Here is a 13742-nt window from a genome sequence, read left to right as displayed (position 1 = left end):
CCAATATTGCTCGGTACGTCCAGCTAGACTGCACCCACTTCGTGTATACACTTAAAAATCACGTACAACGTCGTGTCAGCGAACATTTAAAGCGTAAAATTTTCGTCGCTACAACTGCACGCATGTATTACATGTATGCGCACCTTTCAAATTGTTTCCAGTTTAGCAGCATGCACGAAAAACAGACAATCGTCAGCGAACTAAGTGAGGACACTTACACGTGAAAAGTGATCCCAGGCGTCTTCTTATTGCGATTTGTGCAGCCATAAGCGACGCACGAAGTCGCCATGGCCTCGTAAAATGTTTAACTGCTTTACAAAAGCATGCCACCGTCCCCAAAGACAACTGCGACGGCGGGGCAACGGAGCGCACTCCGTCGTCTGCTTCCGAGTTTTTCCTTTTGCAATATGGCGGCGACCGGCTTCGCTTACGGGGGCGCCACCTCCACTCCAGAAGAAATAGTATATAACCTCCTTGGTGCCAACCTCCTCAAGCGGCTCAAGTGCTTGCCCACTTCGCCGAGGAAGCCCCCACGATGCTTCACACTGACGCTAGCAATGTGGGTCTGGTAGCTGTGCAAGTGCAGCGGCAAGAGGACACGGAAGAGTCATCGCCTACGCAAGCAGAACGCTAACACGCGCAGAGGCTAATTATTCAACAACAGAGAAAGATGCCTCGCCTTGGTATGGGCAGTTATGAAATTTCACCCGTATTTGTATGGCCGCCCCTTCAAAGTTATTAGCGACTATCATTCACTTTGTTGGTTCACTAACCTTAACGATCCCATCGGCCTCTTGGCGCGTTGGAGTCTGAGGCTGCAAGAATTTGATATGACGGTCGTACACAAGTCGGGGAAGCGACACAAGTCGACAGGAAGCGACAGGCCCGTCACGCCGGTTTCGGAGCACGCGGCAGGCCGTACCCGTGCGCTTTTTCATCCAGCGGCCGTGGTTGGGCAAACGGGCAGGTGTCTTAATGTCCGTCTCAGAGAGCACCAGCAGAACCTGTCTGCGGTCGCCTGCAGTCATTTAGCGATGCACTGCCGAGACTGCGGCTGCTCCCCGCATTTCGAGGGTTGCACTGTCTTAAAGAGCCAGGCATGGGGAGCAAATTGATAGAGAGATTCTAGAGGCAGCCGAAATTCAGAGGCTGGGTGACAGATGTGTCAGCAGGCCCTCCATTACCCTCTCAAATAAGGAAGTAAGCTACCTACGGCGCATGCCTTTTCAATAGTTTCTTTTTAACCCCGTGTTTTATACATTTCTTATATTTCATTTTAGTTTTTAACGTTTTAGATCTTTTTTATCTCTCTTATCTGGCTGCCTTGGCTTCTCCGGCTTTAACGTGTTTGCCGGTTTGTTTTAGGATCAATTATACTGTTCACTTCTTTTATATCGGGGGCGTACTTTGTGGCGTAAGAATTTTCGACTGCGCGGTTACCTTCGGTTGATTGTCTTTTCGGCAAGCAGTTTTCACGTGGTTTTCATCGCTTCTTTTCTTCATGTTATCTTTCTGTTGCTTCGACGCTTGCCTACAAAAAGGCCCTGCGCTCGAAGTAATAAATCAGTTGTGAGTTCAGCGCTGTGTGTGTGTGTCCTTCCTAAATGTTCCATCATTTTTGCGCTGCTAAATCGATAGTAAGTTGTCCTTTTCGTTTGTTCGCGTTGCACTGCGACAATATATATATATATATATATATATATATATATATACAACACTTCGGAGCCTTATAATTTTGGTATGAGAACAGTGAACGTGCACCCGCGCGATTAAGCCCTCTTAATAATAAAGAGGTAGCTCGAACGAGGAAAGCAGTATTTAGAGCTAAGTGCACTTTCGTGAGATGTATCGACTTCGAGGAGCACACATGGAATGCATACCTCGACGTACGTAGTGCATTTCCTACTGCCTTCTAGTGACTACTTTCGGAATTTAGGACACTTCTAGATTGCTTTTACCAATGACGCTTGCGCGTGTCCACACACACGCACCCACACATGGACGCAGAAGCACGCTAAACAATTTAGCTTTTTGTTTTCCTGTGCAACACAAAACGGAAGCTACGTCCCCGTAAAACCGTAGGCAGGAAAATGAGGCAAAGCAATCCCAAAAGTTATTTGGTAATGAAACTAGTATACTTTGAGCAAGAAAGGAAGCTCTCTGGATACCAGCAGATATATAAATAAGATTAAGCAAAGTTGGTCATTAAAGCATTTAAGATATTTTCAAGCAAACGTTATTGCACATAGGCGTTTGATGCTTCATTATATAATAGTAGATCTGCACATGTATCTTAAGATGCAATTGGGAAGTATAGTAATAATTGCAAAAGTGCCCTGACCTGAAGTCCTTGGGGTGGTGCGATACGTCCACATCCAGCACCAGGGTGCGGCAGGTGGCGCTCTCTCCCGAGACTCCCTGCTTCTTCTGCAGGGTGCTCTGGCCGGCCATCGAGTGGTGCTGGTGGATGGTGGCCAGCAGGTCCGGACGGCCATCTTTGGACGTCGCCTGCAGCACCGACTGCGCACACAAAGGCTCGTATTCACTGACAGGATATTGTCTATCACCAACAGAAACTCGATGAACGCCATTATATGCCGGATATTGCCGTCATCATATCGATTTTTTTGCAGAGAATTATCTGCGTGTCTGGCACATGCATTTTGTGTATCAACGTCTCTTCCCAGTTTCTTATTGAATAAAGTTGAGCGTGCGCAAACAACACGAACAACACATGCACACCAGACTCTGCTTGTGTTGCCTGGCGCGATATTGAATTCACCATAGACATAAATATGGTCGTTGGTGGTGTTTTTTTTAATATTTCTTTAAAGAAAGTGCGGGTCACTACTAAAGGGTACACATTTTCGGTCGTCGCAAAGCCTATGCGGAAAAAAATATCTCGTGCTCATAATAAACGTTCATGAAAACGTGTAGAGGTAATGAGAGCACAGTTAATAAGAGGAGTTCTCGATGATATGAATACTGTTCGTATATTGCTTGTGTTCTTGATACAAAATGAAACGCGTTCGTCTGCAGGATGTCAGGCTTGTTCGTGCGTTCTTTTGTTAGTTTTTTTGGCTCTTTTGATTATTAGCTTTTTTCCATGCCATGCCGTGTCCATCGTTCGCGACTGCCGCTCCCATAAAGTATAACAACACGCAGGTGAATAGGCTTTGTCTAGCGCTTTCCTAGTGAGTTCGGCATTGAAGAAGGTACCAGTGGGTTTCCTTGTAGCGCGAGTAATAGACGGAACACACACCGCATCGCTGGTAAAGCGGCTGTGCTTTTTTGCTTCTCAGTACAAGGTTCTTGAATTTGGTTCCCAACCAAGCTTGCCATCCACATTTCGATGGGGCAAAGCGTGCAACCACGTCTATCCCGGCTCGTGAAACGATCTGGGAGGTGTACCCTCACGTGTCCCTACTACCGCCTTCATTTTAATTGCTTGGCTTGCTTCCGACAGATACAAGGCAGTAGTGGACTCGATGCGCTTTCATATTATTTTCCTGCCTGCCATTTATACGAGGACGTACCTTCTGTTTCGTCTTGCACAGGAAAACAAAAAAGTAAATTGTTTAGCGTGCGTGTGCGTCTGTGTGTGTGTGTGTGTGTGTGTGTGTGTGTGTGCGCGCGCGTGTGTGTGTGTGTGTGTGTGTGTGTGTGTGTGTGTGTGTGTGTGTGTGTGTGTGTGTGTGTGTGTGTGTGTGTGTGTGTGTTCGGGAAGCGATCGGGAAGTGTCTTGAATTCCGAAAGTAGTCACTAGAAGGCAGTAGGAAATGCACTACGTACGTCGAGGTATGCATTCCATTTGTGCTCCTCGAAATCGATACATCTCACGAAAGTGCACTTAGCTCTAAATACTGCTTTCCTCTTTCGATCTACCTCTTTATTATTAAGAGAGCTTGATCGCGCGGGTGCACGTTCACTGTTCTCATACCAAAATTATAAGGCTCCGAAGTGTTGTATATATATATATATATATGTATATATATATAGTTGCAGCAAGGAAGTCACGTTGGCCCCGGTAGAATAAGGAACAAGAGAGAGTACGACGCACGTTGGTTTTTGCGGTATGTTTACTGACGTTTCGGCTGGTGGACCAGCCTTTGTCAAAGGTTACTTTGACAAAGGCTGGTCCACCAGCCGAAACGTCAGTAAACATACCGCAAAAACCAACGTGCGTCGTACTCTCTCTTGTTCCTTATATATATATATATATATATATATATATATATATATATATATATATATATATATATATATATATATATATATATATATATATATATATATATATATATTGTAAGGAGATAGCGCCGCTATTGCAAGGGCGCGCGCTAAGCAAGCGGGAAGACGAGAAAGACGAGGCAGAATAAGAACAGCCGGCCTAGCCAACAGGCGTTGTCTCTTGTTTCTCTGCGTTACAATGGCGCAGTCGTCGAAAGGCTTCGGCGAACCCCAGCTGTTAGTCATAACGTAGTTCAGCGCAAAAAACAGGCAAGAGACGAGTGAGAGGACAATGACACAGCGCCGTGTCCTTGTCGTCTCACTCGTCTCTTGCCTGTTTTTTGCGCTGAACTACGTTATGACTGACTCGTTCCAACTCGCCCAACAAGCAACCCAGCTGTTAGCTTGAGGCAACGCGTCTTCCAGAGGAACGCCGTCACGCTTCCTCGCTGATGGAACCCGCAAGTAGACCATCGCGGCAAGCATCCATCCCACCACCAGCGGACGGCGTCCAGGCCTCTATTGTGGTTCCGGGAGAACTACTTGTACGGTGACGTGCTACTTCGCGGCAACAATGCGCACGGGCACCTCTCGCACAGGGGCGGCGTACATGCCTCCTCGCCACCACCTGCCAATCTGTCGGCGCTTCAGGCACCGTCCGTGGACGGCGTCCAGGCCTCCTCGGCGGCTCAAGGCCCCTTCATCGACGCCGCAGTACCAGTTCACGACAAGCCATCGCACGGGTACCGGTTACCTCGGAACGCGGTTGACGCTTCCAACGGCAAGGACCCCGGGAATGCCGTCCACGCTTCCCGCAGCGACAACGGCTTACTCAGTACTCCATTGGCACCCGAGCCGCTTAGAGGTGCTGTCGAAGCTCCCTCGGAAAAGGGTCCCTCCTCTGTGAGTACTCTGATCGGGCCATACTCCTCGGACGTCACCACAGGCACCACGCGCGGATCGCCCGAGAGCGCCGCCGAGCTTTCCGCCACCATCACATGACTCCTAGTCACGGTGAACGCCTTGGCAGCGTCACTCTCCGTGCTGTGTCCTGCCGCCTTGCCAGCACTGCACTTCGCTCAATGCCGCGTTGGCCACCGCCGCCTCGCAAGACCATGAAGAGAGCTCACCCGAGAGCCGCAGAGAGCTGCGCTGTGCCCTCACGGAGCTCTCATACCAACTCGACTGGTTGGCGTCGTCATGCCCCGGAGTTTCGCCTACCGTAGCACCATCACCGGCTGCCTGCGAACTACCGGAATTCCGCGGCTTCCAAGACGACGCCGACAATTGGGTGGCCACCGTCAACGCTCTTGGAGCTCGCGAGGTGTGGACGGAACCAACAGAAATGGTGCGTGGCCATTGACCGCCTTCGTGTTGCTGCCAAAGCATGGCACAACTACGAAGGCGTGAAACAACAATCCTGGCATCAGTGGTGTGCAAGATTGACTACTGTTTTTCGACCACTTTTTCATGCCGGCGACCCCCTGCCTACCGACCCACTGTCTACCGCGGATGGGAGCTGTGAGACGCACAATCTCGACGGCGCAGCTCAGGCGTTCACAAACCTGCCCTCCCTTCGAGACCGAGCTCGCGATGTGCAGCGCCCCTATGATGCAGCTGAGCCCAGTGCCAACCAGCCGGTCTTCGCAGACACAGCTTGTGAAGGGCAGCATCTCGATCGTGCATCTGTTTCCCGCAGTACCCGCCCAGACATGATCGCGGACGCGGAAGGCCACCCGCCCGACACGGATACCGGTCGTGAGCAGGACTCCATGCCACGTAGATTCATACTCCGCGACGCCTGCTCCAGAACCTACCACACCAGACAAGGACACCACCCACAAGGCCCAGCAGTGGGCGATGCTGCCTCCACGCTTGCCAGCGCGTGAGGACATGCACGTTCCAGATCTCCCAGTGCCTGACACGCTCCAAGTCAGGAAACCGGACAAGCCTACCACAACCATCAACATGCCCTCAGGCCCACCGGGACAGCTACCGCAAATTCGAGAGCAGTCACTGCCCGAATGCGCGGACGGTCACCGTGTGCTGGTTGAGATCCAGGAATCTAAGGCCACCAACGCGACTAAAAACACCGAAGAATTGCCCCTGCATTCTACTTCCCTCTCTGAGACAAAACCACAACTAGCTGGGGCCCATAAACCTGACCTTATTGCGGAGCCCTACAACAATGGACGCCCCTGATATAGCAGCGCCGTACATTCCGCCTTGCGCGCCTGATGGGAGTGCATCGACGCGAAGCGGACGCACTTCTTCAAGCCTGCGCAGACGTGTCCGACTACAGAGGGCACGGTCTGTCTTCGGCCACAGCACATCGATTCGGTCGCCCACCGTTCTTTGTGAATCTCTTGCAGTGCACTCGAAAATGCGACGTGCCAAGCGGCAGCTGCGGCCTTCCCGCAAATAGCCAGTGCCGCCCGCCTGAAATACCTGCATTTCACCGAACACAGTCGCACAAGGACCGAAACCTGCAAAGACCAACAAGGAACAGTCAATTCCGCCCACCAGAAACAATTCCGCAGCTGGATAGCCATGCAGTGCCGCAGCGTGGCCGAGTGTAAGGAAGATAGCGCCGCTATTGCAAGGGCGCGCGCTAAGCAAGCGGGAAGACGAGAAAGACGAGGAAGAATAAGAACAGCCGGCCTAGCCAACAGCCGTTGTCTCTTGTTTCTCTGCGTTACAATACATATACCTATATATATATATATATATATATATATATATATATATATATATATATATATATATATATATATATATATATATATATATATATATATATGTATATATAGCCGCCGAGTCGCGGCCGCAGCTAATTTTGTTCTCTCAGACCACGGCTGAGGGCAGCATTCTCAAGGCGGGCGAATGCGCTAGTCACGTGCTTCTTTTTGTATTTCGCGGGCTTTCTTTGCAGCGTGGAAAAAATCGTATACGTGAGACTTTCTTTATCGCAATTAATGGCATCGGGGTTTCTGAAGACGCTCTCGAACTTTGCAAGCCGCATTTCTCGCGTACAGTTCATATTTAGCAATTTAATTAAATAATCTTGATTAACCAATTAGTTAATTACCAAACAAAAAAATGTAAATAGTGGGCAAGGTGACTGTCAGTAATTTGCAAGTGATTTCACTCGCCTGCCTCTAATATTGTATTTTTAAACAAATGGCTAAAGATAGCTGGGACACCCCGTATACATCTTAAAAATAGCATCTAGGGTAGTAAGAAAGTTAAATTAGCTTTCTAATTAATGGAGTTAAGCGGTTATGTCAAATGAGATGACTGAAGTCCTTCATGCGAAGAACACGTTGCCGATTTGAGATTTCGAAAACGCCGCCTCTAGTCGCAATTGCGAAGCAATGAAATTCACCCAAGTTCAGCGATGAACCGAGACGCAGAAGAACGCTACTGCCATATTCTTGTTACGTAATAATTGACGGCATAATTAAGCTAGAGTTTGCTTAAGTTGTTTTCATGATCTTTCAAGTATAGGGCACGCGTTGGCATATACCTGAAAGGTCATAACAACAACTTAAACCAGCTATAGCTGAATTATGTCGTTAATTAGGCCGTTAAATATTACGTAAGAGCAGACATCTTAATTATCAGAAACCAAACACGACGCCCTAGAACAGCTCTGCAGGTCATTGTCTACATTATAATTCTGCCCCATTGGACGATGAAGCGGTTGAATATTACCTGCCCTTTGATGGTCAAAGGGGGTATTACCGTTCCATAATTTCAGCCCGACTGCCATTTTTGACATTATATACAGCAGTATTACTAAAATAAGTTGCAAACACTTGTATGACTTGCATTATTTGCTGCGAAAAGGCCCCCGCTGGAAACCTGCGATGAAGTGCTATGCAGTGAAGGCGAGGCGAAGGAAAACTTCGAACGACCTTGTGGTTGTTCAGCTGGAAAATTTTTTTGCTCGCTTAAACCAAATACTACTATTTTCAAGCTTTTTGTATGTCATACAAACAAAGCATACTACACAGCGATGCATAAGTCATGTTGCAACTTGGACCGCTACATTGCGAAAATGAAGCCGCAATGTGGGCCAAAATACTATTTTTGCAATTTTCTCACAATACTGTAGGGTGATTCCACGAGAGATCGAACATGCCTGTCCGGTCGATATTTTTGTTTTGCCTGGGTTTTTTATATGTTATGTGGGCACATTCAAAGTGCACGGAACGGAAAATTTTATCGCGAAGAAACACCCCCAGAGCGCCAAAAAAATATTTGAAGGTGGCGGCGCGGACCTCCTGTTTTTGCTCGCTGCAATGTTTTCGGATTTCACGGCCGAATTTAATGCGAACTATAACTGATGTGTCGAAAATTTCTTTGCTGGTTTTACGACGCATTACTGTGAATTATATCCATGCTTTTTTTATGCCGTCCTCAAAAAGAAGAAAATGGGAAAAAATGGCAAACACGGCCGAAATCAAAAATGGATCCTAAGTTTGAGGCGCCTTGGCGCCTTTGCTATTTCAAACAGAAACTTGAAAACAATGTCAACTATAGAAAAGAGCCTTTGCAACATTTATACGGAAGATCAATTTGCCTACGGGCAGCGCAAACAAAGAAAAAAATAGCTAAAGAAGCGAGCTTTTTCAAAAAAGTACATTTTCAAAAATAAAATAAAAAAAACTCCGGTCTCAATTTTGACGACAATTTTTTATCGAAGAGCGCTTATGTCAGTGAACACACGGTTTTAATATCATATGTCCTCATTTGCTTTGTTTACGAGATATAACTGGCCAAAATGACCCTTGCTGTGATGTGCTCACTTCACTGCGACTGATGGTTGTTATCAGCTTGCATTGCGCGTAAATCTCCGTTTTAATTATTCTACTGCAGCAAAACCTTGTTCTGGTGGCTTTTCGTCAAGAAACATGTGTTCTCAGATTTTATTTGGTTCTAGCGTGTGCAAAAGTGGGCTGCTGCCTCCCTCTAAATGGCTAACGTGTAAATAGTTTGCAGCCTACAACCTCGCCTACAATCATCATAGGAAAGATGGGCGCGCCTGTTCAAGATATCAATCGCTTCTTCTTCCTGAAGAAATGCCTGGTCTACCTCATCGCGGTGAGATGTAGACAGGTTTTTCTTGAGGAGCGTAAAGCAATGCAAGCAGACTTCGCAGGTGTTGCGAAGATCCTTAGCCTATGACAGTAGCTTCTGGAGGTAGGCAACAACAAAAAGAGCAAAGAAAAAAATTGCGCAACGAAAATGTTTTTCTCAGCAATCTTCTTTTTGTGAACGCGTAAATATTCGGCACAGAATAATCGGACGTAGCCATGGGCCGCGCGCATCGCGTGTAGTGAACAGCTAGACCTACAGAGCAAGTCGAAACGTTTATACTGAACGGCGCCGCACAAATCTCACATCTGCGCAGCTGTCATGAATGCGTTTCCAGAACTGCTCACGGTTTAACATTTTATGACTAAGGGTGTCGAAGCGCTTTGGGCTGTAATAATTACTTTGTAGGCCACACTCATAGTCAAAACTAAGGGTAATGTCCGTCTGGCGCCACCGATGGCCTCTGCTGTCCTCGACGTGGGAAAGCACTTGTGTAAAGTGGCAACAAAACATCATCAATTGGGCAGCTTCGGCCACTCATGGCTTAATCATGCCGCACCGCACGTTTGCTGGCTGTTGAAACGCTGAGGATGAGGTCGAGCTGATACAGGAAGACGTTATCTGCGACGCCGAATACATGTGATAGCGGGAAGTGAAATAAACGGCTCGGAAATGATTGAGCTAACTTTTTACAAATGTTGTTTAGGCACAGTGTGCGTCGAATGGGGAAGATGGTTAGAGCGTACAATGCACCTAATGGAAGGGAAGCAAGCAGGCGGCAGTGAGAAAACAACTGCATAACAGCGCGCCTGCTGATTGTGGCGTTTAGTTACAGATTAAGTTGGCCTTCGCTGCATACAGATGCTTTATTCTGTGTTCAAGGAGAGTTTTGACAAAGTGACCTAAACCATGTGTTCGCGGTGTCTCGCGTGCTTCTGATTAGCGAATGCTGGCGGGGTAAGTTGATGTTGGAAGCTGCAAACTGCGTACGCGTTACGCCTTTAGAGAGCGGCAGCAGCCCACCCCCGCACACGCTAGACGCAATTAAAGTTTGAGAATACATTTTTCTTGACGACAAGACGTCAGACCAAAGTGTTGCTGCAGGAAAATAATTAAAACTAGATTTACGAGCAATGCAAGCTGATGACAACTATCAATCGCACTGAAGTGAGCACACAGAGCAAGGGTAATTTTGGCCCGTTAAATCTAGTGAACAAAGCAAATGAGGACATACATATTAACACGGTGTTTTCACTGACATAAGCGCTCTTCGACAAAAAAATATCGTCAAAATTGAGCCTGAGTTTTCTTTTATTTTTTGAAAATGTACTTTTTTGAAAAAAACTCGCTTCCTTAACTGTTTCCTTCTTATTTTGCGCTGCCTGTAGGAAAACGATCTTCCGCATAAATGTTGCAAAAGCTTGCTTGAAATACTTGACACTATTTTGAAGTTTCTGTGTGAAATAGGAAGGCGCCAAGGCGCATCAAACTTAGCAAACTTTCTCCATTTGCATCGGGTTTGCCATTTTTTTTTTCACATTCTTTTTTCCTTTTGAGGACGACATAAAAAAGCATGGATGTAATTCACAGTAATGCGTATGAAAACCAACAAAAACATTTTCGACACATCATTTATAGTTCGCGGTAAATTCGGCCGTGAAATCCGAAAACATTGCAAGTAAAAAAAAAACAGGAGGTCCCCGCCGCCACCTTCAGATATTTTTTTTTGGCACGCTGGGAGCGTTTCTTGGAAATAAAATTTTCGGTTCCGTGCACTTTGAATGTGCCCACATAACATATGAAAAACCCAGACAAAACAAAAACATCGACCGGACAGGCATGTTCGATGTCTCGTGGAATCACCCTGTAGCAACATTTCTCCTTCTTTAGATCCCGCAGTATTTTTATCGCTTACCATAGGAACCTACAAAGTGATACATTTAAGGCGGAAAGTTGGGCTAGTTGGTAACGTGAATAATAGGACATGTTTACTAGCGGAAAAAAGACGGGGACGAGAAGAAGGAATACAGGTAGGGGTGTGCGAATATCAATTTTTTCGAATACGAATCGAATACGAATATCCACCTTCGAATATCGATCGAATATCGAATATCAAAGGAAAAAGCCTCCACAGTAAAATATTTATTTAACATGTAGCTATTTGAAAAAAAAAAAAACATGCCTGACTGGCAACACAACATACACTAGCTACCAGAACGCCATGTCCACGCTAGCACAATGCACATCACAACACAAGCAAATATCACGGCACAATGAAAGTAATGACTAGATGTTATCATGAAGAAATATGAAATATGAGTTGCTCCACATGATCAGGTAGAGCGATCCCCTGTAACAGAGACAGCCCCCCCCCCCCCGCCACTGAAAAGGCACGCTCGCTTGGAACAGAAGTGGCTGGTATAGGGAGGTACATGAGGCAAAGCTTTGCCAGACTGGGGTATCTGAAGGTGCCTACAGTCCTCCACCAGTCACATGGGTCACTGTCCTTCTTCAGAAGTGGTCCCGCATAGTGAAGGAGTGGTAGTGCGGCACGTGACGGCCGCATAATATTGAAAATGTATGGTTACATGATCGCCAACAACGCTGCACGTCGGAGATGCACCAGCAATAAATCATACGTACTGGGGCGCTCGTCGCAGGCAGATATTGTGCCTCCGTGTACTTATCGCTCCTCTCGGCAACGTTTTTAGCTATACGAACGCAGCAGAAATGTGGAAGACGAGTTATTTTATGCATGATAATCGAATCGCATATTCGAATTTTTCGAATATTCGAAGTTATCGAATATTCGAAACTTTTCGAATACACGATTTTCGAATCGAATACGAATATTTCGAATGTAATATTCGACGAATATTCGAAACTTTCGAATATTCGCACACCCCTAAATACAGGACAACGCTAGGCTTGCATTATTGACAACGCTAGGCTTGCAACGCTAGACGTTTTGTCTAGCGTTGTCCTGTATTCCTTCTTCTCGTCCATGTCTTTTCCCGCTTGTAAACATGTCCTATTAGTACATGTCCTACTAGTACATGTTCTATTAAACATGTCCTACTAGTAAACATGTCCGCTAGTAAACATGTCCTACATGTCGCTAGTAAACATGTCGTATGTCCGCTAGTAAACATGTCCTAACCTACAAAGCCCTCAATGTGAATATATTACTCGCGGAAAAATTACTGCTCTTTCTAAGAAAGGCTAAGCATGCAGCATCTTGCGAGTTTTCGGCAAGGCGAAAAATAATGAAAGTTGAAACAAAAATGAACGAACTATGATAGTCGCGCCTCGAAATTAAGAAAAAATATGTTTCGTAGTAATGACTGAAACCAGTGATTTTAATAAATTTTTATGTACGACAGAGTTTCACTACCATGCCCCAAGTTCGAAGCGCCCTCTAGGCAACATAATTTTTTTCCCCTCAATAACTACATCTCACGTTCGCACATACCAGCCCAATTTATTTCAGCACAATCGGAGATGGTCGAAAATTCACCTTTTACACTTGATACCGAATGGACCCTTATATATATATATATATATATATATATATATATATATATTAATATATATATATATATATAGGTTGCTTTTCTGGAATCGGTATAACACGAAAGTGAAACCTGTCGTCACAGAAGTGCGTTTTTATAGTGCACTCGCATATGAGAGCTTGTACAATGTCTACTGTTGTTAGGCAGATATGCCACCGCTTGATGTGGACGCATCGCACTCACGTTGACGCCTAGTGGGACATCGTACCGACGACTAACGCCCATGATCATGATTTAACCCTTGCGGTAGCTGAAGTTCTTAATACATACGTCGACACCGCATATGGTGATTCCCGCGCATAGATGGCATCAACAAGCACATAATAAACACTGATGCTCGATATGCACTCCTTCCAAGCGTCGTGAAATGCGAAGAGAAACGCTACGCCCGTCGTGTCTTCTCTATAGCCTGGCCGTTACTTCTCACAGGGCGAGCGGGGAATGCGGTGCGACAGCCACGCGAGCGTCGCAGAGCTATTTTTCAATATGGATGAATGCTATGAGCGAGGCTTAGGCTGAAGGCGCCACCTCATGGTGTGTTCAAGCGTTGACGAAATTAAACTTGGATTGGAAACGCGCCGAGTGGCACGGTCGTAACAACGGCGCGTTTTTTTTTTTTCGAGTCTGGTGGCACAGATGTCACCGCTCCTTTATAAAGGGGACGCTCATAACATCCATCCATCCAAGAGCCCTGCGAGAGGAAAGTTGCGAAAGATAAAAGGCGCGTTCATGTAGCCTCCGCAATACGTTTGCGTTAGCTCAGTAGGCTAAACGCCCGCCAACCAACGTCGCGGACCAAAAGGTCATGGGTTCGACTGCCGTCAACGCAACTTTTTCTTA

The 13742-nt window shown here is 46.4% G+C and overlaps 2 protein-coding genes across 2 annotated transcripts in view; one reads left to right on the top strand and one right to left on the bottom strand.

Annotated features, from left to right (window-relative positions):
* LOC119389391 (cGMP-dependent protein kinase, isozyme 1) overlaps positions 1 to 2518 on the bottom strand; it is a gene marked incomplete in the record, with an annotated part of 765645 nt that extends 763127 nt beyond the window's left edge. The window contains 1 exon segment of the mRNA XM_049413534.1: positions 2342 to 2518. Within this exon segment, the coding sequence (XP_049269491.1) occupies positions 2342 to 2451 (110 nt within the window).
* Positions 2519 to 5942: 3424 nt separating this feature from the next.
* LOC125756962 (uncharacterized) overlaps positions 5943 to 13742 on the top strand; it is a 48426-nt gene continuing 40626 nt past the window's right edge. The window contains exons 1-2 of the mRNA XM_049412047.1: positions 5943 to 5988; positions 6041 to 6279. Coding sequence (XP_049268004.1) covers positions 5943 to 5988; positions 6041 to 6279 — 285 coding nt within the window. The remainder of the gene's footprint in view (positions 5989 to 6040; positions 6280 to 13742) is intronic.

The sequence above is a fragment of the Rhipicephalus sanguineus genome, chromosome 1, assembly GCF_013339695.2.
Source record: "Rhipicephalus sanguineus isolate Rsan-2018 chromosome 1, BIME_Rsan_1.4, whole genome shotgun sequence".
Classification (NCBI taxonomy): domain Eukaryota; kingdom Metazoa; phylum Arthropoda; class Arachnida; order Ixodida; family Ixodidae; genus Rhipicephalus; species Rhipicephalus sanguineus.
This window is presented reverse-complemented; position numbering and strand designations above follow the sequence as displayed.